The sequence below is a fragment of the Corythoichthys intestinalis genome, chromosome 5, assembly GCF_030265065.1.
Source record: "Corythoichthys intestinalis isolate RoL2023-P3 chromosome 5, ASM3026506v1, whole genome shotgun sequence".
Taxonomy (NCBI): domain Eukaryota; kingdom Metazoa; phylum Chordata; class Actinopteri; order Syngnathiformes; family Syngnathidae; genus Corythoichthys; species Corythoichthys intestinalis.
Window position 1 is genome coordinate 31,909,776 of NC_080399.1, and position 27,316 is coordinate 31,937,091.

The 27,316-nt window shown below is 40.7% G+C and overlaps 1 protein-coding gene across 1 annotated transcript; it reads left to right on the forward strand.

Annotated features, from left to right (window-relative positions):
* Positions 1–730: 730 nt before the first annotated feature.
* On the forward strand, positions 731–26,729 carry pias1b (protein inhibitor of activated STAT, 1b). The gene is made up of 14 exons (XM_057837576.1): positions 731–800; positions 8,605–9,025; positions 9,105–9,189; positions 9,319–9,366; positions 9,496–9,586; positions 9,708–9,842; positions 9,936–10,041; positions 16,152–16,225; positions 16,322–16,482; positions 18,423–18,556; positions 18,640–18,817; positions 18,908–19,047; positions 24,840–24,877; positions 24,963–26,729. Exons 1-14 carry the CDS (start codon positions 777–779, stop codon positions 25,290–25,292), a joined length of 1,965 nt encoding a protein of 654 aa, XP_057693559.1. The 5' UTR covers positions 731–776; the 3' UTR covers positions 25,293–26,729.
* The last annotated feature ends 587 nt before the right edge of the window (positions 26,730–27,316 follow it).

Genomic DNA, 27,316 nt, shown 5'->3' on the forward strand with positions numbered 1-27,316 from the left:
TTTAATGTTATTATAATTGTTATATATTATATATTATTATAATAATAATTATTATTAGTCTTTAAATGACCTAGAAACACTCATTTGTCGCCTGCTTTTTAAAGTTAGATTTTTTTTTTAAACAATGAATTAATATGTTTTATATTTGCATATTTCCGGTTTATTTTCTGCAGACAGAAAGATCATTCCACACGTCACTAGATCCTCGCCTGTCATGCCATCATTCAGATCAGAAGGCCAATAACTATAATTTATGGTTCTGTAAGTGTAATGATATTTCAAATATGACTGGGAGGGGTAAAATCTCAACACTGCCTTAGTGTTAAAACTTTTATAATTTTGTTTGTTTTTTGGTTACATTTTGTTGATCCTCTAAAAATATTATTAGCATAAAACGTGATTTGACTCGAACTACTACTTTTAGTTGTTACGCAAATGAGCTAAATTAGTGTAGTAATAAAAGAATGACATGGAGAAAACAAAGTAATCGACAATTTTTTAAAGACAATTCTTCAAGTACTATGAATGAGTACAATAAAAGTGCGACCCAGATGAACAATCCTCGTATGTGTCGTCACTATTTTTTATACACAATGCAGAGCTGACCCCTACAGACTCGAACATCTGCTTTTACTGTTCAAACTAATAAACTAGCAATCCGAATGGAGTGAATCGCGTACCCCCTCTGTCGTTTGTTGTGTGGAAGCACACATTGAACGTTTGAGCCGCTAGTCCCCCGAGGTCGGCTGCTGCGCATGCGCACATAATGTCACAAGATGGCGGAGAGTACGGAACTAAAGGTAAAGCGAGCCCTTCCATTAGGTTGACAAATAGGCGGTTAGCACTGTCACATTTGAATTTCAAATAACCGAAACACCATCTCTCGACAACCAAGTGCCGAACAGTACTTTTCTCAATCCTCATACGTCCACAAGAAGGACACGGACACCATACAAACTGTTAGCTCTCTGGCTAGCCTGCTAGCATTAGCTTTGTTATTGTTGCTGAAGCTCCGTTCGTCAGTATGAGTTTGTGGTGTTTACTTGCAGATTGCAAGCAGATCCTGACTCGGACTGTAAACCCGAGACGACAGTAGCACCCATGCTTTCAGAACATCCCCGCACTAGCCGGCCCTCACTGACATTTCCGGAAGATAAGCATTCAGACCGTTAGATCTTATAGAAACGGGCTCTGTCTATTCCCTGGAAAGAAATGGCACTTTCGCGCTTTGAAACCTTGTTACTGTAGTTTAGCTGACTTGTGTGTTAATGAGCATCGTCTCCAGACGATTTAGTAGCATAACCCACTGCCCCCCTCAAAAAATCTCGCCCTGTTTGGTGATCGATTTATGTTTAATTTGATGTATCGACACCCGCTACGTTTACAGATGTGTTGTAACAGCACAGTGGACATTAATGTGGCAAATATTATCGTCCTCCCCATTTAACGTGAACTATGGGAAACATTCGTTTTGGCAAGATCATCAAAATGCAGTCCAGATTTCACATTTAATCTATAGTGTGATGTAAAATTGAAAAAGTAATCTGCTGAATTTGCAATAGCAAGGATATCACATTTACCGAAATCAACGGCTTTTCAAATGAAAACTTGTTAATGTCATTTTAAAGTTTTATATAGGACCTTTATTTATTGGCAGCTTCCCATTGATTCCCCCCCAGCCCCTTAGTTACTGTTGCTCATCCGTCAAGCTTCGAGACTAGACATGTGCCGATTACCGGTTTCAAGGTATACCGTGATATGAAAACGTCAAGGTTTCAAAACTGCAAATATTTTCCGTCATACCGTCCCTACTTAGCTATTTTTATGTTACAAAAATGCAGGGAGCAATCCCTCGCTTGCAGTTGCAAGGCTCAACCCTCCCCCACGGGTTGATGCTCTGTGTCAGTGAGTCAGTTGTGCTACACGATGGCTGGCGGAGGTGAAACTCCTGAACGTTTTCGTTCATCGAAGGAAACGAAATCGCTTGTATAGCAATACTTGCGCTACAGAAAAGTTACAGACGGCCGCGGCTTAGAGGAGAAGGGCCAACTGACATGTAAAACATGTTTGCGGAGGGTGGCTGAATATTATATCTCAAAATAACACATTTTAATGTTGTAACTGCGGTACCGTGAAACCGTGATATTTTGGCGTAAGGTTATCATACCGTCAGAATCTCATACCGGCACATGCCTATTCGAGACCCGGACGGCACAAGCCATGGCAGGGAGACGTAGGCTGGAGTGAGTGAGTGATTTTTTTTTTTCAGTGCAATAACCTACATATCAAGGCAAAACGGTTTACAATATGCTGTAGAAAAGGGGAAACTACAACTATCGAGGCAAAAGCATACAGGTTCAACACTTGTACAGCAAGCGCAGGATTGAGATACTATGGTGTAGGGCAGTGCTTCTCAATTATTTTCTGTTACGCCCCCCCAAGGAAGACGTAAATGTTTCGCGCCCCCCCAAACTCTCTGCCACCACTGTAAATAGTAGTATCATTTGTCTATAAAATTACTATTATAAATACGCATCTGCCTAACATTGTGTCCTTTTTTTTCCCTAATAACGAAAAAAAGTAACAGATCAACTTATAATAAAGTAGAACTTTATTAACATTGTTTTGTTTGTAACAGAAGACGCATCAATTTGCCTGAATTAAAAAAAAAAAAAAAAAGTCCCATCCAAACTAAAAAATACACTCAAGTTACATTTTTGACCATTTGATAAAGAAAAATAAAATGTAATAAAATCAGCAAATAATAACAAATTAAAATTGATTAGAAACATTCACTCATGAGGACAATATGCCAAAAAATTTGATCGGAAAAACAAAACTGAATAAAAGAAAAAGAAAAAAAAAAGTGTCCTTGGACAGAAGGACAGTTTTTATTTTTGTACCTCCTTTGCAATGGTGTGGAGTTATCTTGCAATGAGCATGCTAACAATGCTAATTGGTTTACTGATATTACACTGACAAAACAGGACGATTGTTGGAAATATTCGGGCGTTTTCGCTGAAAAACAGTCAAGCTTATCAATGAGATTGGGGTCTAATGTCTTTAAGTGGCGTCTTAATTGTTTTGGCGTCTGGCTGTCCGCTATAATTATTTTTAGACACAGTAAACAGTGGTCTTTCCTCATTACCCACTGTATTAAAAGTCAAAGCTAAAAGTCAAACGGCACGAAAAAAGGGCATTCCCGGCGGCCGAGGTAGAACCGTAGGTGAGGGCGGTCGTCGTGACGATCCCAAGCCAAAAATGGCACTTCTCGGGCGGCGACGTGAGAACCGGCCGGACAAGACAGTGGGTCGCTGCGTGAGTCCGGTCGGAAAACGGCTTTCGAGAACGGCGGCGGCGCACTGCTCTTAGTCTTCATATCTGTTTTCTGTGCGTTCTGAGTGCTCTTCCTTAGTTCAAAAATACTGCGCGCACTCTGAAAATGAGAGCGCCACTGCCACCCACTGAGTGGATGTGCAAGTACACTTTATTCCAGTACCAGTAGTTAAAAAAAAAAAAAAAAAAAAAAACATGTTCCCCGAGGTCACATGCGCCCCCCCCTGGCATCGCTGCGCGCCCCCCCAGAAGTACTGGTGTAGGGTGTCTGTTCACAAAATGCTAGATGAAAAATGAAAAAAAAAAATTAGTTCAAGGCTCTTATTAGAATGCTACATTCATTTCAAAAGAGGAATTATCGCGTAATTTTACTTTAATGTTAAACCACTCACAACTGAGCCCAAAGCAGCTGCTAACAAAGATATGATGTTAAAATAATTAATTCACCAAACTTTGATGTTATTGTGGTGACATCTTAGTCATAAATGTTATTCCATAACAGTAAATACAACTTTTATATCCAGTTTTATGAATGTTCTTGCCTCTATTAATGCAAGTTAGGCAACACAGCTAGCAAGTTAGACCTCTGGCGTTAGCTTAATTTTACCTTAAAGCACATGTTTGTGTATTTTGGAAACATTTAGCTGGGGGTGAGGCCGTCCACACTGTTTGATCCATTCGAGGCACCACTCTAGTTGTGCTTTTGGATTTGTGAAGGGAAATACCGCACTTCCCCAGACAAACTCCTGGGGTACCTCATGTCTGATATATACCCTCCATAGACTTACAGTGGGGCAAATAAGTATTTAGTTTACCACTAATTGTGCAAGTTCTCCCAATTGAAAATATTAGCGAGGCCTGTAATTGTCAACATGGGTAAACCTCAACTATTAGACAGAATGTGGAAATAAAACCCAGAAAATCGCATTTTTTGATTTTTAAAGAATTTATTTGCAAATCATGGTGGAAAATAAGTATTTGGTCAATACCAAAAGTTCATCTCAATACTTTGTTATGTACTCTTTGTTGGCAATAACGGAGGCCAAACGTTTTCTGTAACTCTTCACAAGCTTTTCACACACTGTTGCTGGTATTTTGGCCCATTCCTCCATGCGGAGCTCCTCTAGAGCAGTGATGTTTTGGGGCTGTCGTTGGGCAACACGGACTTTCAACTCCCTCCTCACCCCGTGGCGTCAAAATGATAACAAGAACGGGGAGCAAAAATCCCAGAACCACACGGGGGGACCTAGTGAATGACCTACAGAGAGCTGGGACCACAGTAACAAAGGCTACTATCAGTAACACAATGCGCCGCCAGGGACTCAAATCCTGCACTGCCAGGCGTGTCCCCCTGCTGAAGAAAGTACACGTCCAGGCCCGTCTGCGGTTCGCTACAGAGCATTTGGATGATCCAGAAGAGGACTGGGAGAATGTGTTATGGTCAGAAGAAACCAAAACAGAACTTTTTGGTAGAAACACCGGTTCTCTTGTTTGGAGGAAAAAGAATACTGAATTGCAATATACCCACTGTGAAGCATGGGGGTTGAAACATCATGCTTTGGGGCTGCTTTTCTGCAAAGGGACCAGGACGACTGATCTGTGTAAAGGAAAGAATAAATGGGGCCATGTATCGAGATAGTTTGAGTGAAAATCTCCTTCCATCAGCAAGGGCATTGAAGATGAGACGTGGCTGGGTCTTTCAGCATGACAATGATCCCAAACACACAGCCAGGGCAAGAAAGGAGTGGTTTCGTAAGAAGCATTTCAAGGTCCTGGAGTGGCCTAGCCAGTCTCCAGGTCTCAAAACCATAGAAAATCTGCGGAGGGAGTTGAAAGTCCGTGTTGCCCAACGACAGCCCCAAAACATCACTGCTCTAGAGGAGATCCGCATGGAGGAATGGGCCAAAATACCAGCAACAGTGTGTGAAAAGCTTGTGAAGAGTTACAGAAAACGTTTGGCCTCCGTTATTGCCAACAAAGGGTACATAACAAAGTATTGAGATGAACTTTTGGTATTGACCAAATACTTATTTTCCACCATGATTTGCAAATAAATTATTTAAAAATTGAACAATGTGATTTTCAGTTTTTTTTTTCTTCCACATTCCACATTCTGTCTCTCATGGTTGAGGTTTAACCATGTTGACAATTACAGGCCTCTCTAATATTTTCAAGTGGGAGAACTTGCACAATTGGTGGTTGACTAAATACTTATTTGCCCCACTGTATCCCTTCACCATTTTGGAGGTTTGCAGCTTTTGGTTGTTTTCTGTAAAGCTTTGTGGCAATTTGCAGTCCCATAAGCAGGGGTGCACATAAGTGGTCCGCATGCGGACTGGACATAGACAAACGCGCAGGCCCCCAACGGTTTCCATGCGCTTTTGCGTACCGATGGCTGACCACTGTATTTGCGGCGGACACGAGAAAATCACTTCTCAAAATGTCGAAGAGGCAGGTCCCACTGAGTAATTATTTCCGTGTTCCCTCACCCCCGTCAAAAGAAAGACAGACGACAGAGACGTCACCGGAGCTACCAGAAAAAAAGGACTTTTGCTGAAAAGTGGCTGCAGGAGGTACCATGGCTAGAAGCAAATGATGCTCGCACGGAAATGTGGTGCAAAATTTGCCGTGAGAATCCCAGTTTCGCTGATAAGAGCAGCGCATTTCATGTAGGGTCAAAGAATTTCAGCCATCCAAACTTTGAAAAGCACGAAAAAAAAAACGAGCATGTGGCAATTAAAGTGCCTGTGACACGAAAAAGCATGTTTATTTCATAATACACGCGGTATTTTATGCCCCGGAATGATATGGGCCGCTTGGATGTGTGTGGAAGCGATCGCTATTTTTATTTAGTTTTTTGAATCCCGCGCCATGAAAATGAGTGACTTCCGGCTTCGGTCTTGCATTGAGGAGGAGGGCGCTGTGACGTGTACGGTAGAAGACGTCCTCTTCACGCTGCAGTGTACTGTTGTGTATAAGGACGAAGGATTCAGCTGATTTTGCGGATTAATTCGTTTATTTTTCGCATCACGCCAGCCAAACGGCTGCAGAAAAATCATTCTGTATGAGGGAGAGGCGTATGCGCCTTTTTAGAGTTTCAAAAGGTTCCCATTCACCGTGGATATTTACTGTGAGACCATTGGACTTACGAGGACGTGAGTAAACATCTTGTTTTGTATTATGTCAAATACGAATACAGCGATTACAAAGTAAACACTACAAGCTTTCTTTAAATGAAGGACTACTTACGTTTGATCATTGATAGGCATGTAAAAAGCTCTCCTAATGCTCATTAGCAGCAGCACGTTAGCTGCACAACAACTCCAGCCACCCTCCTCCAGGGAACGAACTGTAAATTGCTCTCCGCCGGGCGGTTTGCTGATCCACGAAGACAATCGACAACCGGGTCGTCATGTCAAATAATCCAGGATAGTTATGTGTGATTTACCGCTTCGAAGACTTTGAAACATCACTCGGTTCGGGTTAGCATGTCGGCTAGCTGTCACGCCTTCTGGTTTGTTTACATTCTCCGAAGCCGGGGAAGGGAAATGACATATGTCAGATTTAGGTGTCATAAAATATCGTTCGGGAGGTGCGACAGTAAAGGTGAAGTCGACAGTTTTGACCATTATGGAGTAATTTTGCCATGTCGTCCTGAATAAATGCATTTTTATTATTTCATATTCCATTCAGCACAAGACTGTTATTTGTCATGACCATGCCATTTATTTAGCAATTGGGGAAAATACGTGGATAAAAAGAATATCCTGTAAAATATTGAAGTAAAGAGACAGAAACAATGACATTTTGCCGCTCTCTTCGTCGCATTTTCCTCGTTGTGAATAGTTCCCCCTCGACGGGCTGACTGGTCCTTCTCAAGCCATTTATATAGCTATTGGGGAAAATACTTGGATAAAAAGAATATCCTGTAAAAATATTGAAGTAAAGAGACAGAAACAATGACATTTTCCCGCTCTCTTCATCACGTTTTCCTCGTTGTGAATAGTTCCCCCTCGACGGGCTGAGTGGTCCTTCTCAAGCCATTTATATAGCTATTGGGGAAAAATACTTGGATAAAAAGAATATCCTGTAAAAATATTGGAGTAGAGAGACTGAAACAATGACATTTTGCGGCTCTCTTCGTCGCGTTTTCCTCATTCTGAATAATTCCCCCTCAATGGGCTGAATAGTAAAACCGATGAGCCCAATCTACCGCTGACGTCATCCACCTGTTGGGGACGCTAAAGCCTTATAATGGTAGGCGTGGCTAACCGGCAGATTAAAAGACTAATTTCTCGTCATCTGTGCTTTGCTAAATTGTTGTATATAGTCGAATCGTCTCAAAATATGATTCTAATTCACATAATAATGCCATTTAAGACTTTTTTTCTCGTGTCAAATGCTCTTTAAGCTAACTATCGATGTCAGACAGGACCCCACGCGCCCTATGGACAATGGAATAAAGTAATGAAGAACAACGCCATGCACTGACAAATGTGTTTTTGCTCGCATTTTACAAAGCTAAACATGCACGTTCAGTGAGCTCTTATGAGGAGGACATACCACTTTTACAAAGGCTTGGAGTTAATGTGGGAGCAGCATAATGCCCTTTATTTTGAATTAGCGCTTTTATGTTTATTTCTTTACATTTCACTTCAAAGTAATGGCAATTTTGTTGTGCCAGTTGATGTTAATCAAGCGTTAATTGTTAATATAATTAATTAAAGGTAATTGGCTCTAAGTAAAGCTTGTCATAATTTTATTGCATCAGGCGGGTCGGCTCTCAAGCTCAATGAGGACCAAGTCACATCTCCAGGTCCTCATCTGAGAACCTGGGCAAAGAAAATATGTGCACCCCTGCCCATAAGGCTTACAGCAACCACCAAATGCATCAATTAGACAATGAAGGCATGCGTACAGCTTGGTGGACCGCATGCTCACTTAATGGTTTGGGGGTGCAGAGTTTGTGGAAGGTCGATTCCTAAATCCACCGGGGGAAAAAGTAGATTCTCTCAGAAAAAAACCTCTGCCTCTAGTTTTGGATCTATTCAATAAGTTGTGTCTGTTCCTGTATGACAAATGGAAAGCCTGAAATGAGATGTTTTGAGTGATTGGGATTGGAGTTTATTTTCTTGCTTTAAATTCAATGTCAGCGTTTCGTGACTGTTCAGTGCCAAATCATAATGTCTCTTAATCGATCATATCATATTTCTTCTTAGCAAGTGTCAAAATATAGATTCCTTAACCAGACTCTTTCTTTTCCTCCAGCAAATGGTAATGAGCCTTCGAGTTTCAGAGCTGCAAGTTTTGTTGGGCTTCGCCGGGCGGAATAAGCATGGGCGCAAACACGAACTATTGACCAAAGCGCTTCACCTAGTAAAGGCTGGTTGCAGCCCTGCCATGCAGATGAAGATTAAAGAGCTCTACAGACGGAGATTTCCAACCAAAATGGTTTCACCGGTGGACCTGGCACTGCCTGGCGTCCATTCTGCCTCCAGCCTTCCCGCGGGCCTCTTCGACAGCCATGGTTCCCCCTCGCCGCTGTTGCCTGTTTCACTGCTCGGGCCCAAGCATGAGCTCGGTCTGCCTCACCTGCCCTCTACCTTGCACCCTGTTCACCCCGACGTCAAACTGCAGAGATTGCCCTTCTACGACGTGCTCGATGAGCTCATTAAGCCCACCAGTCTGAGTGAGTTGAGTTTGATTTGACACAAGGATGCGTGTAGGTTTCCACTGCACTGACTCCTGTCTACTAACGTTTATTGTAGCCTCCGACAACAGTCAGCGGTTCCAGGAAGCTTGTTATGCCTTTGCTTTAACGCCGCTACAAGTTCAACAGATCAGCAGTTCAATGTAAGCAACACAGCTCTTTTGTTGATACAGACTGTGAGCAACAAGATGCAAAGAGGGCAGAACAGGGCAAAACACTCCTTTTTAACGTCAATGTTTTTCGTTTTTTTTTTTTTTTTTTTTTTTTTAAAGGGACATATCGGGGACCAAATGTGACTTTGCTGTTCAAGTCCAATTAAGGTACTAAATGGCTAATGGATATTTTTGGCTTCAAAAACAATTACAGGAAGACTTTCTCTTTCAGAAAGGCCTATTGTTGGTCACTTTTTTGTAAAAAAGAATTACCCTACATCTTTATTTCTCTTATAGGTTTTGCCTATCAGAGACAAGCTGTCCCCAGGAAGATCATTTCCCACCAAATCTCTGTGTGAAGGTGAATGGAAAGCCCTGCAATCTCCCTGTGAGTTCAGACGCCCTATCAACAGACTGTGTTGTTTGTTCAAGTGGTTAAGCAAGCACAAAGGATGTGGAATAATAGAAATGTGATTTTCTCCCCCCCCCCACCCCCACCCCCCGTGCAGGGATATCTTCCTCCAACCAAAAATGGAGTTGAACCAAAAAGACCCAGTCGCCCTATAAACATAACTTCCCTCGTGCGACTGTCCACTACAGTCCCCAACACAATTGTTGTATCATGGACCTCAGAAATTGGGAGGGTAAGAGCATAAGAAATACTTTGTGAAACAGATGTTTTGAGGAGGGCGTAAGTCACCTCAGCATGACCCCTGTTTCCTTCTCTCTTTTGACAGAGTTTTTCCATGGCTGTTTATTTGGTAATGCAGCAGTCGTCCGCGGTGTTATTGCAAAGACTACGAGCCAGAGGAATTAGGAACCCGGACCACTCCAGAGCTTTGAGTAAGTTTATTTACTACAAAAATTAAAAGAAATATAATTCAGATAACATTCTGGATTTTCCTTCTCAACTCATTATAATCATTTTATATAAATTGGCGTACGAAATACAGTATCATAATAACAGTTCATATAGATAACTGTGCTGAGAATAAATGAATGAGGCGAGATGAAAGAATAGCGTAGCTTCAAAACTTTTTTTGTGAAGCAGCAGTTTGCATTAAGTTGGATCACCAAGGTTTGCACCTCATTTCAGTAGCAGATATATTTAACCATTCATAAAGCACTCCTTTAACACATTAGCTACGGATCTAAGGAAAATAACATTAATTCTAATACCGTATTTTCAGGATTTGCCAAAACTAATCTCTAAAGATGTACCGTCCTTGTAAAACCACACCAAGCACCAATTTAGGAAATGTTTTTAAAGTGCGTACGACAGGAGAAAAAAAAACTTAAATAGCATTATTATGTGAATTAGAATCATATTTTGAGACGATTCGACCATATACAACAATTTAGTAAAACGCAGATGACGAGAAATTAGTCTTATAATCTGCCGCTTAGCCACGCTTACCATTATAGGGCTCTAGCGTCCCCAACAGGTGGATGACGTCAGCGGAGTAATGATTTCATCTGATTTAGTATGGAGCCCATTGAGTGGGAATTATTCAGAATGAGGAAAACGCGACGAAGAGAGCCGCAAAATGTCATTTTTTTCAGTCTCTCTACTCCAATATTTTTACAGGACGTTCTTTTTATCCAAGTATTTTTCCAAAATAGTTAAATAAATGGCATGGTCATGACAAATAACAGTCTTGTGCTAAATGGAATATGAAATAATAAAAATGCATTTATTCAGGACGACATGGCAAAATTACTCCATAATGGTCAAAACTGTCGACTTCCCCTTTACTGTTGCACCTCCCGAACGATATTTTATGCCACCTAAATCGGGGTTATGTCATTTCCCTTCCTCGGCTTCGGAGAAGTAAACAAACCAAGAGGCGTGACAGCTAACCGACATGCTAACCCGAACCGAGTGATGTGTCAAAGTCTTCGAAGCGGAAAATCACACATAACTAGCCCAGATCATTTCACATGACGACCGAGTTGCCGATTGTCTTGGCGGCGAACAAGTTAGAGCTCGTCGTTCCCCTGCTGAGGGCACAGGGTTCGTTTGCGGGGAAGCAGCTGGACAATGACCACCGGACAAACCGACCGACGTCGGAGGAGCGTGTAGCTGCCATATGGTTAACACAAATATGGCAAAATAATGCTTTACTACACGATGAAGTCGTAAACAGTGAGAGACTCATATGAGGGCGGCTGCAGTCATTATGCAGCTAACATGACAATATGTGTATGAGGAGAGCTTTTTACATGCCCATCCATGATCAAACGTAAGTAGTCCTTTTTTTAAAGAAAGTTTGTAGTATTTACTTTGTAATCGCTACTGGCGTCAACAATAATCGATGCAGCGATGCATCGCGATTTGGATTGGACTGGATTTTTAGGCCCGAACTAGGCTCTAATATAAGTACGTTCAAAAATCTTTCCTGCGCAATTCCAGTGATGCAACGGATTTGGTTTCCCCATTTGTATTATTATTCTCATGTTAACCTGTAGAGGAAGCTACTTTACATTCAAAGCAATGCAGGGGGGACGAGGAACCCAAATCCGCTTCCTCACCGGAGTAACGTCACAGACATGCGCAGTTGCAATCGAGAGAGCAGAGAGATAGGACATAACAGAACAATGGCTGAAGCGGAGAAAGAGGGAGTGCTACTGTGTTTAAAAAAATGAGAAAGCCCTGGTCTCATTCAAAGCACAAATTAAATGCTGTGATCTTTTTTTTTTTATTTTCTTTTTTTTATATAATATATATATATCTGAAAGTATGCTATTTTCATTTGACTTCAACCAGGAGTGACACAAGAGCCAATAAAAAGTTGTTTAATGTCTGACCGCTTGTGTTGCCTCATGATTCACGAAAAATATGCTTTGCTTTAGAATTTTAATGTATACCAGGCTTAAATGCATCGCGATGTATTGCCGAATCGAACTGAATCGAATCGTGACCCTCTGAATCGAATCGAATCGAATCGTGGCCCTCTGAATCGTAATCGAATCGTGAGGGAAGTGCCGATGCACACCTCTAGTAATTGCTGTTATTTGCGGCTATTTTTAACACAAAGTTGCAATTTCTGATCGATTGGAAAATAGGAACACCGGGCACATGAAGAGGGCAATAAGCCGAGTATAGTGCTCTCCCGGCGGGGGGATGTGCAACAAGCTGCCGGTCGTCGGCCGAGGGGACAAGGAGCATGTCAGCCAAAAAATGCAAGCCACTTACATATCAAAATGATCCCAGTATTTGACATAAAACAAAACACGATGTTGACTCACTTTTTTTTTTGGCTTGTTTTGGCCAATATCCACTGGTGAATGGGAACCTTTTGAAACTCCAAAAAGGCGCACACGTCTCTTCCTCGTAAAGCAAGATTTTTCTGCAGCCGTTTGGCTGGCGTGATGCGAAAAATAAACGAATTAATCCGCAAAATCAGCTGAATCCTTAGTCCTTCTCATACAACAGTACGGCTGTATAGTGAAGAGGACTCCCTTCTCCCGACTAAGTATATGTCACAGCGCCCTCTTCCTCACTGCAAGACCGAAGCCGGAAGTTTGTCATTTTCGTAGCGCGGTATTCAAAAAATTAAATAACTGTATGGATCGCTTCTTCACACATCCAAGTGGTCCATCTCATTATTCAGGAGCATAAAATACCGCGTGTATTATGAAATAAACATGCTTTTTCGTGTCACAGGCACTTTAAGGTGGACGTGTTATTTTACACGCTTAGTATAATTATATATTCTTCAATGCATTGTATTTTCATCTGATATAGATTGTCAGTATGCTTAGAATCAATTCCACTTGGTCAGAAAATGTGTATGTGCTATGCAGAGGTGGGGAGAGTAGTAAAAAAAATTTACTCAAATTGTGTTACTTCAAAATAATATTACTCAAGTACAAGTAAAAACAGTTATTAAAAGATTACTCAAGTAATGGATAACATTATGAGTAACTGCTTACGATGTTTTGATTTTGTTATTTCTCAGCACAAAGTTATTTATACGAACTGGTATTATTACACTATTCAGTAACCTATTACATAATCACAATAAGCCAAAGAAATACAAAAAAAATCATTGATATCGGCAAGAGAAAACAAATCTTGAGAAACAAAGCATTATTCGTCCAAAGGGCATGAGTGTCCTCTAGTGGAGAAAACATATTTCCTATAATGAAACTAAAAGGATAAGGGATGTCCCCAATCCGACCACGTAATCGGAAATCGGGCCGATTCGGCCATTTTTCAGAGGTTCAGAAACGGGTGAAAAGGATCGAGGTTTAATTAAAAAAAAAAAAAAAAAAAAATCTTTAATTTTATAAGGGCTAAAAAGTAACAAAATAATCCTGTAATACAATGGCATTGCCAACAGAAAAAAATGTTTTATACTCCGCAACACTCCCAGATAAAGCTGATGAGGAAGTACTTGTACTGTAAACAGCCCCAATAGGAGAACGTTCTTGAAGCTAATGCACAAACTTAATGGATAGCTTATACAGTGGTAATGTCGGCCGTGTGGGAATATTTTACGATACAACGGAGAGTGCAACAGCGACTTGCAATGTGTGCAAAGTGGGCATTTCGTGTGGTAAAAAAGGATAGAAATTCGTTGAGGGCAGTATATATACATACTGTACATATATGTATATAAATATACAGTGGGACAAATAAGTATTTAGTCTACCACCAATTGTGCAAGTTCTCCTACTTGAAAAGATTGGAGAGGCCTGTAATTGTCAACATGGGTAAACCTCAACCATGAGAGACAGAATGTGTAAAAAAAACTGAAAATCACATTGTTTGATTTTTAAAGAATTTATTTCCAAATTCGATTGGAAAATAAGTATTTGGTCACCTACAAACAAGCAAGATTTTTGGCTGTCAAAGAGGTCTAACTTCTTCTAACGAGGCTCCACTCGTTACCTGTATAAATGGCACCTGTTTTAACTCATTATCAGTATAAAAGACTCCTGTCCACAACTTCAGTCAGTCACGTTCCAAACTCCACTATGGCCAAGACCAAAGAGCTGTCGAAGGACACCAGAGACAAAATTGTAGACCTGCACCAGGCTGGGAAGACTGAATTTGCAATAGGTACAACGCGTGGTGTAAATAAATCAACTGTGGGAGCAATTATTAGAAAATGGAAGACATACAAGACCACTGATAATCTCCCTCGATCTGGGGCTCCATGCAAGATCTCACCCCGAGGCGTCAAAATAATAACAAGAATGGTGAGCAAAAATCCCAGAACCACACGGGGGGACCTAGTGAATGACCTACAGAGAGCTGGGACCACAGTAACAAAGGCTACTATCAGTAACACAATGCGCCGCCAGGGACTCAAATCCTGCACTGCCAGACGTGTCCCCCTGCTGAAGCCAGTACACGTCCAGGCCCGTCTGCGGTTCGCTAGAGAGCATTTGGATGATCCAGAAGAGGACTGGGAGAATGTGTTATGGTCAGATGAAACCAAAATAGTACTTTTTGGTCGAAACACAGGCTCTCGAATACTGAATTGCATCCGAAGAACACCATACCCACTGTGAAGCATGGGGGTGGAAACATCATGCTTTGGGGCTGTTTTTCTGCAAAGGGACCCGGACGACTGATCTGTGTAAAGGAAAGAATGAATGGGGCCATGTATCGAGATATTTTGAGTGAAAATCTCCTTCCATCAACAAGCGCATTGAAGATGAGACGTGGCTGGGTCTTTCGGCATGACAATGATCCCAAACACACAGCCAGGGCAACAAAGGAGTGGCTTCGTAAGAAGCATTTCAAGGTCGTGGAGTGGCCTAGCAAGTCTCCAGATCACAACCCCATAGAAAATCTGTGGAGGGAGTTGAAAGTCCAAGTTGCCCAATGACAGCCCCAAAACATCACTGCTCTAGAGGAGATCTGCATGGAGAAATGGGCCAAAATACCAGCAACAGTGTGTGAAAAGCTTGTGAAGAGTTACAGAAAACGTTTGGCCTCCGTTTTTGCGAACAAAGGGTACATAACAAAGTATTGAAATAAACTTTTGGTATTGATCAAATACTTATTTTCCACCATGATTTGCAAATAAATTCTTTAAAAATCAAACCATGTGAGTTTATGTTTTTTTTTCCCCCACAGTCTCTGTCTCATGGTTGAGGTTTACCCATGTTGACATTTACAGGCGTCTAATATTTTCAAGTGGAAGAACTTGCACAATTAGTGGTTGACTAAATACTTATTTGCCCCACTGTACACAGTCAATCACAATTGAGTTTACACAGCTGGGAACTGCGCTGATGCTTAAAATCATGCCGAAACCGGTTAATGATGTACACACTGAAGCAAATCAACAATTTTACGTTTTCTCATTTTGCTGGAAGGAAAAAAAGATGTTTATAAAGGCTCAAACCCGGCTTGAAACTCGAATATAAATGGCAGCTGGAAAAGACCTAGCAGCTAATTTGTTTGAGAGAAGTGACGCCATAGAGTTTTTGTGCAAATAATTCATTGGGGTGAAGAAAAACGTCTTCATGAAACCTGGCTACTTTGACACAAGTTTATATAGGTTTATGTTCTATGTATCATTGCTCGTTCCTTTTCTGTTGTGAATGAAGAAATGAAATGTTCTGGTGCCCTGCTGCAAACACACTTATTTATCCAAGTTGTCCTGCTTGTTTGACTTTCATATATAAACATTTCTCAACACTTGCATCTGAACTACACAGCTTACTTGATAATGTTTCATCTTCAGGTCAGGATTTTTATACCCAGCTCCTGTTGCTATTGCATGTCTTATTCGTACTTGTTACTTATTTTGAATTACCCACCTTTGTTAGAAAGTATACAAAGTCAAACATATGATAAGAACAAATCAAAATGTAGTCACTGCATCAAAAAATATCTTGTAATCTCTGCTGTAGGCCAATATTTGAGAAAATATGCTTGTCTTCACGCTTTGTTCACTGCTCATTTTTGCAATTTGATGTTTTCTTCATAGTCAAAGAAAAACTGACAGCTGATCCCGAAAGTGAGATTGCCACCACCAGTCTTCGAGTGTCTCTTCTGTGTCCTGTAGGTCTTACCACCTCATCTTAATCCTGACAATACAACACGTACCAGCAAGAATTACTTCATGTCTGTTTTTCTTTTTTTTTTTTTTTTTTCAAGCTTGGAAAGATGAGGCTGACAATTGCGTGCCGAGCGTTGACATGCTCCCACCTCCAGTGCTTTGATGCAACACTTTATATCCAAATGAATGAGAAGAAGCCCACATGGGTTTGTCCGGTGTGTGACAAGAAGGCACCGTATGAGCACCTCATTATTGATGGGTGAGCGCAATTTCCACAGCTGATGAGTGGTACTCTGGAGATAATAGTTCTGTATGTTTCTATTAGTTTTTATTTAGCAAATATAACTCATTGGCTGACTAAGGGCCCATTTACACGGTGACTGACACCAAACCGCAATGATTGTGTTCGGGATAGGCCTCACGTTCTCACGGTGTTGGTGAAAATGGAAAGCAATAACACAAGCTTTTGATTCCTGCCTCCAAAGTGGAACGATTCTGTTCAAAGTGGAACGATTCTGTTGCGGGGCTTGCTCCGCTGCTAAGTAAATGAAAACCACAGCGGACTCCCTTGCTCTTATGACATTACTACATGCCGCACATAATTTTGGGCATGTGCAATTGCTGCCAATGGCGGTTCGCACTTTCCTTCCCTGTGTCCTGCAACATTTGGTCGCATTGTTTTGTATTCTGTTTGTCAAACTCAATGTCGTGAGTGGACAAGTAATAAATATACTGTATGCAAAAATACTTAAAGCTTTAAGGTGGAAACCCACTACAGTATAGTAGTTTTGATTGCGCGACACCCTACTGCCGTCCGGGCACGTCCACTCGGCTTATTAGCTCAGCGTGCTTGGCGGCCAGCACTCAATGCTTGCTCAGCTGTGCTACCTCCGATGTTGCACTCGCTCACACGTATTTGGATGCCAAGTTTTTTTTAATTACCAAAAATAGTCACTTGCATTATAGACGAGTTTCTTGCGCGAAACATGGCCAACGCCATCCTTGACATTTTCTGCTCTGGACTTCAGGTTTAGACAGAACAACATGAAATGCGGTTGAAGTAAGCAGTGTGTAGACAAAGTTAAAACTGCAAAATCAAACCAAAGGAACCAACGGAATCTCCAAAAATGAATTCAGCATGACATAGATGATTTCTGTGCAGCATGTGTTAACATGAGGTGTAGATTGATACGCCGGCCCCTTGAGTGACCAAAATGAGGCAACACTACAAATAATATTACAGTTGCCGAATGCAGAAGAGCTGACACAGATTTTGTTGTTACAAGGAAATACTACAAGGTAATTTTCATCTGGTTAGATCATAGTTATGGTATTATGAGTTCATCACATACGTACATATAAACACAAATAGTATGTCATTCTTTTTTATTGCAGATATTGATCGCAATAAAACTTTTGGACAACATGATTCCATTTGTTGTCAAGTTGTCTCCTCTTGCCTATCAGCGTTTTCCACCTTAAAACAAACGAACAAAAATACGTGTAATGCTTGAATTTATGCGTTTAGGGTAAAAAGCCCTTGTATGACTTGTAGTAGATGAGTGTTTGTTTTCCATTCTTTGTTATTGAAGCTAATGCAAAGCTAATGATGTCTCAGCTGTGACACAAAACAGAATTGTAGTCAAATTGAACATAATTGTGCCATTCTACATGTACTGATTAGCAACAGGCTAGCAGCAGATAGCATGTGTTGCAGCCACATCAGTACAGTGGTTGTAGTAAGTAATACATAATTACAATCATCATTGTAATAACCATATTAAAGACAACAAGTCAATAACATGCGCAAGATTTTAGCTTTAGTATTTTTGGAGCACTGCACACATGAAAATGTAGGGATAAGAAGAACATACCCTCCATAACACAGCAGTAACATGGCTACATAAACACCTGGGTGGCACAGGCTGGTTCTATGTCTGCCTTCATGAACATGTTGTGCTCCCATGGCAGATGGATGTGGTATTTTCAAATTGTCTTTTTTGAGGGATTTTGATGAGTGATGCCACTCTAGCTCCACTGTTGTTTTGGTTAGAGAAAGCGTAAAGTGGAAGTCGCAAGCAGAAATGCGAAAGTACCCCGGAAACTTGTCTATAAAAGGTTACATATAAGAGATTTGTTGTTTGACCAGGTGTCACATGATGAAAAATTTTTTTTTGAGTCATAATGTTTTTGGCACAGGTTGTTTATGGAAATCCTGAACAGCTGTTCTGACTGCGATGAAATCCAGTTCAAAGAGGATGGCAGTTGGGCGCCAATGAAGTCAAAAAAAGAAGTACAGGAGGTTTCTGCCCCCTACTACGGAGTAGACAGCAGTGCGTACTGCATTGTTTTCCAGCCTTACGCAGTTATGTGTGGAATCTTTGTGACTTTGCTATGTCTGTTTATGTGTGTGCAGATGTGCCTAAAATAGAAAGCCAAGAACAGAAACATGGGTCATCCAATGAGAACGCTAAAAAAGTGGATGTGATTGACCTGACACTGGACAGCTCATCAGAAGAGGAGCAAGAAGACGAGTCGCCTCCTAAAAGACCCTGTCCGTCTCTCTCGCCTATCTCTCCACCTCCAACAAAAGGGTCAGTGTGCAATCTCCACTGCGTGCACTAATTAGTTTTTTTTTTTTGTTTTTGCTTGAATGCATGACATGACATTGTTTTTCCTGGCAGAGTATTGAACCTTCACAACCAGACGTCACCTGTGACGAGAGCTCCCAGTATGCCCCCTCTAGAGACCAGCTACATTCCTCCCCCGCCACCACTTATTCAGGACTACCGCCACTTTTATCACTCTGCTAGTGAACTGCCAGGTAGGCACCAATGTTTAAAGCACACGTTTAATGTGGGAATGCTTTGACTTTAGTCCCACACATACAGTGCCTTGCAAAAGTATTCGGCCCCTTTGAACCTTGCAACCTTTCGCCACATTTCAGGCTTCAAACATAAAGATATAAAATTTTAATTTTTTGTCTAGAATCAACAAGTGGGACACAATCGTGAAGTGGAACAAAATTTATTGGATAATTTAAACTTTTTTAACAAATAAAAAACTGAAAAGTGGGGCGTGCAATATTATTCGGCCCCCTTGCGTTAATACTTTGTAGCGCCACTTTTTGCTCCAATTACAGCTGCAAGTCGCTTGGGGTGTTTCTATCAGTTTTGCACATCGAGAGACTGACATTCTTGCCCATTCTTCCTTGCAAAACAGCTCGAGCTCAGTGAGGTTGGATGGAGAGTGTTTGTGAACAGCAGTCTTCAGCTCTTTCCACAGATTCTCGATTGGATTCAGGTCTGGACTTTGACTTGGCCATTCTAACACCTGGACACGTTTATTTTTTAACCATTCCATTGTAGATTTGGCTTTATGTTTTGGATCATTGTCCTGTTGGAAGATAAATCTCCGTCCCAGTCTCAGGTGTTGTGCAGATACCAACAGGTTTTCTTCCAGAATGTTCCTGTATTTGGCTGCATCCATCGTCCCGTCAATTTTAACCATCTTGCCCGTCCCTGCTGAAGAAAAGCAGGCCCAAACCATGATGCTGCCACCACCATGTTTGACAGTGGGGATGGTGTGTTCAGGGTGATGAGCTGTGTTGCTTTTACGCCAAACATATCGTTTTGCATTGTGGCCAAAAAGTTCAATTTTGGATTCATCTGACCAGAGCACCTTCTTCCACATGTTTGGTGTGTCTCCCAGGTGGCTTGTGGCAAACTTTAAACGAGACTTTTTATGGATATCTTTGAGAAATGGCTTTCTTCTTGCCACTCTTCCATAAAGGCCAGATTTGTGCAGTGTACGACTGATTGTTGTCCTATGGACAGACTCTCCCACCTCAGCTGTAGATCTCTGCAGTTCATCCAGAGTGATCATGGGCCTCTTGGCTGCATCTCTGATCAGTTTTCTCCTTGTTTGAGAAGAAAGTTTGGAAGGACGGCCGGGTCTTGGTAGATTTGCAGTGGTCTGATGCTCCTTCCATTTCAATATGATGGCTTGCACAGTGCTCCTTGAGATGTTTAAAGCTTGGGAAATCTTTTTGTATCCAAATCCGGCTTTAAACTTCTCCACAACAGTATCTCGGACCTGCCTGGTGTGTTCCTTGGTTTTCATAATGCTCTCTGCACTTTAAACAGAACCCTGAGACTATCACAGAGCAGGTGCATTTATACGGAGACTTGATTACACTCAGGTGGATTCTATTTATCGTCATCGGTCATTTAGGACAACATTGGATCATTTAGAGATCCTCACTGAACTTCTGGAGTGAGTTTGCTGCACTGAAAGTAAAGGGGCCGAATAATATCGCACGCCCCACTTTTCAGTTTTTTATTTGTTAAAAAAGTTTAAATTATCCAATAAATGTTGTTCCACTTCACGATTGTGTCCCACTTGTTGTTGATTCTTGACAAAAAAATTAAATCCCCCCCCCCCCCCCCCACTGCAAGCAATGGCATTTTTCTCTTGCTCCAAAGGGCACAAACATTCAACATATTTAAAATGAAAATATTATTAAAACAGTAAATTAAAGCCGACGTTCCGCCATTTGCTGTTTTTAATGTTTAGTAGCACCGCTGTGCACGGCCAGTGTGACGTGTGCAAGTACTGACGTTATCGGCGCGGGATCGTTCCATTGATATGGATGCAGAGCAAGCTCTCGCAATCGAATCCTTCCACTTTGGAGGCAGGATTCCAAGTTTTGCGTCTTTCCCTTCCACCTTCGCCACCATATGAACGCGAGGCCACTCCGCAACACAGTCATTGCGTCTTGGTGTCGCAGGGTCGCCATGTAGACTGCCCCTTTGTTTGTCGCCAAAACATCCGATTTGATGACACCAAACTATTCCAAATTTTTTTATTTAAGGTTCAGTTCCCCCCAAAGTTTGTCAAATTTCGATTAAAAAAATTGCATATTCAACCACACACATTGACATTACTGTTTAACACCAACAAGAAATTTTTTATTCACTCCTAATTATATAATAATAAGAATAACATATACATAAAAATCCATTGTTGGACCTCTAAAAAAATATTATTGATAATTATTTTTTATGGAAAAGTAATATGAAAGTGATGCGATATCAGTGGGAAGTGACCTGGAAGTGCTCCAAGATCAACAGGAAGTCAACTAAAATTTTCATTAATTTACCTAGAATTTCCCCCAAATTTACAGGAAAGTGACCCCCAAAAAAGAGAAGTCACCTGAATTCCATGGGAAATTATCAACCATGCATTTTCTAGTCTTAAACACTTTTTAGACCAAGTGACTAATTTTGGTCATTAAAGAAAAAACATAAGATCTTGCATCCACATATCTGGACATTAGTGACGGGATATTTCGTACACTTGAGGAAACGACTCCATTCCGGTTCGTTCAATAAAAAGACTCTTTCAAACAAATCGTTCAACGAATCATCACTTTCTCTACCATGATCTTGATCACATATACAATATTGCTGCTAACAGCCAAATTGGCACGCTTGCTGTCATGCAAATAAAACAAGAAATCAAAAATTAATTTCTAAATATTGAACGACCAACACATCATATTTACCTCATGCTCTGTTGTGTTTTTGTTTTTTATGCTCATCACAATTATTTTTGGTAACTATCGTTAAAACTAAAGTGTAAATATCTGGTTGTCAAATGTGTTGCTCTGAAATGAAAACTACTACATTTTGACATAAAACAGTTCCATTCCAAATCAGTATTAAGATGATTGTATTGAAATATCCTTTTTGCACTGGTATTAATAAATAAATAATCCAGTCAGCTCCCATGTCGTCCCCTCATCTTAGATCGTCAAATGCTGACGAGAAATAATTGTTTGCGCTTTACAATGTCGAGTTTCCAGTAGAGGAGTTCCAAAAAATCAATTATTACATGCATCGCAATTCGACACGTGACAATACGATTACGATTCATAAAGGTTCAAAAACGATGTTTTTCCCTCATAACGTTATGGCAGCCGCTCATAGCAGAACGAAATTCAAGACACGTCTGCCACCGGGCACCGTTAACAGGCACGCGCACGTTATGATGGATGCTGCTGGTTACTGAGAGAGAGACTTACACCTTTTTAAAAGACTGGAAAACAAATTTGTGTATGAGAGAGACACCAACAGAAGCGCAACCCGGTGGTTGTGCAAGTTATTTTTTTAGAGCAAGACGGGAAGAGAGATAGTTCGTTGTTACTTGTCATTTAGATGTCCAGCAGTAGTTTTAAGGCATGTCAATTGAAAAATGTCCTTAGTGTGTTGCTAAGACCAATGTGCATCTAAAAGAGGTGAGTACACAAACCCTCTTGTACTGTTAAGCCTTTATTGTTGTTGTTTTTGAGATGTCAATAGTTAGCGCCGAGCGCTAAGCTAATTAGCTAATTCGCTTCATATGCAGAACGTGTAAAACCACGATTAAGTACAGCGGTAACACTACAAACATGCGAAATAGTACAGAATTCTATGAAAACAAAGTATATTGGTTAAAAGAAGTCTTATTTCTAAAGGCACTTTGCTTCCAGAAAATGTGGAATTCATTCCACCTGTGTAAATGTTATTGTATTGTTGAGAGAAATAAGTACTCCCTTTAAAATGGTTAATGTTTTTGCACTTTCTTGTAAAAAAAATACCATAAATAAAAAAGAAGCTTAAGGGCAGCTTTTTGTTGTATGGGCATGTTTCCATCGTTCCTGTTGAATCATTAGGATATTTTAAATAAATAATGGACATAAATTTGTTTGGCTACTGTATTAAGTAGTATTGTACGATGCATCGATAATCGCGATAACCGCGATCATCGTCAATACAGCGATCATCGTTTAATAATCGGATCGTAGCACCCTGAATCGTAATCGAATCGAATCGTGGGGTGCCTAAGATGGCACACCCCTACTTTCCAGTCTCATTAGTCTGTTAGGGAAAATGTAGACATATTGCTACATCTCCCGTGCCTGCGTGCGTTGTTTTTGGGCGCTTGAGTAGCATAGGATGGATTGATGGACATTAATTTGTCAAACCAACCAACAACCGACACGCTCCAACATGAAAAAAATAAAACATTCGGGAAATAAATTGACATGTATATACTGTATCATTGCAAATCAGTATTATGGTGATTGTATTGAAATAATCATTTTTGCACTGGTATTAATAAATAATCCACTCAGCTCCTCTGTCGTAACTTCATCTCAGATCGTCAAATGCTGATTAGAAATAATCGTTGCTCTTCACAATGTCGCCTTTCCACTCTTATTTGTTTGTTAAGAAAAATTGGGACATATTGCTACCTCACCCGTGCCCGCTTGCATTGTTTTTGGGCGCTTGAGTAGCAAATGATGGACATTCATTTGTCAAACAAACCAACACCCAACACACTCTGACATGAAAAAAAATGAATAAAACACTCGGGGAAAAAATGACATCAGTAAATCAGTATTTCGGTGATCATACTAGTCATTCTCCTATGCACAGATGAGGTAAATATCGCTGCCATGAAGCCTCCATAGATTGACAGTTCTCTCCCGCATGCCCTGTCGTGATGTGTCTGCTGCTCAGCTTTTGCTTGCCTGCTACTGGCGAAAGAGTTTTAAACTATTCTAAATTTGATAGTTTGTCGTCATATGTAGTCCCGACTCTGTTGAGAAAAGTAGTACACTAAACCATGGCCACTAGGTTTGCGTGGTGTTTTTGTGTGTTTGAGCAGCATATGATAGGCTCCACATTAACAAATATGTGACAAAGTCATTTCCTTTCATTTTCTGACTCGTTCACTGCGTGACTGGAAAGTCAAGTTAGCAGCAATCTTGGTCAGGAACCGGAGGACCGAGTAAGTGAACGGGAAGTGACATAACTCAGTCTTGCCCCCTGCCTGCACGCTGGCTGCTTATTGGCCACACGTGGAAGTGAGTGACAGACGCTCTGATTCTGTTTCCGCTCCCTCCCCTGCCCGCGATGAGGCTGGCGTCTGATTGGTCGTGCGCGATGTCAGAAGATGCTGCCGCTTGCTCAACGCCCTCCCATGCAGCAAGCAAGCCCCACCTTCCTAGAACTAATCAGTGCAGAAGGTGTTTAGTTCGGTCTCGTTCACCCAAACTATTCGTCCAAAAAGAACGAATCGTTCACGACAGATACAACACTACTGGAAATCAAATATTGAGTCATGTAGGCCACACTATTAACATTTGGTATACAAGTGTGACCTACATGACCGCCAATGTGATGTCTCCGTATGTGGACGCCAAGTCTGAATAATATATATATATTTTTAAATTAAAAAGTATATTTTTTAAGAATAAAAACAATTATAAGTTATTTTAATGACAATGAACAAAAATAGAAAATACACTCTGATTATGACCCCCAATAACACTCACACAAAGTTGATAACCCTCATATAACGATAGACAATGAATTTAAACTGGGAAGACTGGTGATGAATGCTTTCAGTGCCATCGACAGGATCGATGTCCAATCCAGTTTGGTTGAATGAATGCTGTCAGCCCTCGGTTTTAATGGCAGCCAATTAGTTAAATGAGTGCCCAATAATGGGTTAATTTGCAGTATGAATTCAAAAATAATAAGAGCCTTTTCCTTTATTTTCTTTTAGATTTAAATTTCTTCTCCTTCCTCCAAGGTGACAATCAGGTAAATCCATCATAACACTTTGCTGAATGTGGAGAGAATGACACCTGTTCAACATAACATCTGTTCTTTTTCTCCACGCTTTCAGCATTATAACATGGTGATGGCCGCCGCAGCGGCCGCGTCAGCTTCAGAGGACCCGGACCTGCTTCTCAACCGCTACCTGCCCTACGGCTCATCCCCCATGTTGCGGGAGCCGCCGGGCACGCCAGGCAGCAGCACGCTGGTAGCCACCAACGGAGGCAGCAACAGCGGCAGCACCAGCAGTTTGGTCTCTTCCAGCAGTCTGCGGGACAAAGACCGAGAGCGTGATAGAGACAGCCACACCATCTCGGGACTGTCGAGGTCTTCAGTAGAGGCGGCAGCAGCAGCGGCGGCAATTTATGGCTCCATATCTGACGTCATCTCTCTGGATTAGATTTTCACAAAACTGATGCACAAGGCAGACTTGGAGACGAGGAGATCTTTGTAAATACGGAAGAGAGATGAAAGAATACAGTACTATGTACAGAGAGGAAAATCTATTTTCAATTTACTTATCAAGTGTATATAAACTTAGGACACTTCCTGTCCGGTGAGTTGCTTCAGTTCAATATTTTCTGTGAATACTGAAGACTTTTTCACACCTCTTCATGTGGTCCTTTGATTATATTGTACCTTTTGTACTTGGTTTTTACAGTTTTGTTTTCAATATTCCATGTTGATGGCATTAGTTTATTATGTGCACAGAACTCTCATGAGGTGAGACCTTACGGAACATAATATTCATCATAAAAAATGGGCATTGTCACAGATGTTCACAAAGCAAGTCACAGCAAAGGAGGAAAAAGAGTCACTTTTTCCTAAAGTGCAGTTTCTGTAAAAAAAAAAGTGTGGACAGTAGAAAGTGTTTTGCCATCACTGTAGACATCCATACTGTGGTCGCATTATTTTAAGGACTTATTTATAATATAAATTATGTTGGATGTATGCTGTTGTTTTTAAAAGCATTCCCTTTGCCTCGAATTGTTGCCACTAGAAATGCAAAGACAGTCCTGTTATCTCGCGCCTCACGCTGTTTGTTTTAAATCTGATCGAACAGATTATTTTCCAGCATAAATTGAAGATAAGTACATATAATCAGTATTGTAGGAAAATTATTCCGTATCGTGTAAATGAATGGGTTCGATACAGTAAGTGTGAGCATGGTAATCCGATAGGAAACAAATTTAAAGCTTCCTCCTCACCGGTTTCCGCCTTCAATTTGCATTAGAATCATGCTGACTTTCAACTTCCCTTTCAGGTTGGGTTCAACAAAACGGATGTGACACTTGCTCTTCTTTTTCGCACTTGCTCTCGCCGTTCAAACTCCACACAGAAGTGAAGCATCTAACAGTAGCAACCACTTTGAGAGCATTTACTACTCTGAAAATGAAAATTTTCTCAAAGCTCACCGGTTTTATGGATTGTGCCTCAGCTTTGCGAGGTCTTTTGAGCTTGTAGTCTATAAGCTATTTAGTGTGATCTTTTGTCAATTGACAATATATTAGGGACAACTTTACAACCCCTTAAGCCGAACGAAGTCAACATGGTGGACACCCATTTTTTTGTTTTATGCTTAACATTACTATTATTTATTATCATGTATTTTCAGCAATTGTTTGATTTGTGGCTATGCATTGCAGTCATTGTATGTGATATTTCTTTTATAATGATATAATTAATGCTATTTAAAAGAAAATGTCATTGTTGCTTGACATGCATTGTAACATCTTCTGTTTTCTTGTCCGTTTTACCTATCAGATGATGTCAATAACTCAATAGAGGCTTTGAGCATTTTGAACCGCTAAGAGGTCTACTGTGCTGTTTGATATTTATAAGAATTAAACGGAAAAATGTGTCTCCGTCGTTTATTATTATAAAATTATAATAATATGAATGAATGAATGAATGAAATTTTATTGTCATCATCATCGGTATCATTGACAATCATTGACAATTACAAAATGTGATATGATTTGCCCGAAGGAACCGAAGAAGAAGACAAAGGCGGACGGGAGGAAGCATATGCTTAACAGTTTCCCGTCCCCCATACAACTAAAGACGCACATTCAGACATGGTACATACATCAGATGGCCACAAAACTGTACAATAACAATCAACAATCTGGGTTTAGTAACTCAGCGTCCAGTCAAGCAGCTCAATTAATTTCAGGGCGTACAAGGTTATGGCTTTGTCATGTCCCTGACATTTTTGCATCTGTTTGCTGTGGGAACATTTTGTTGTGGCTATGTGTGTGGCAATATGTAACACTTCTAGACTTTCCAAAAGTGTAAGTCATCTAAACCTATTTGGAGCATTTGGTGATTTATTTGAGTATATATAATCTTGGCGTTAAATTAAACAGATCCACGTTAGAAATTGAGTTGGTCACTGTAATAGTACATTTTGATGGCGTCATA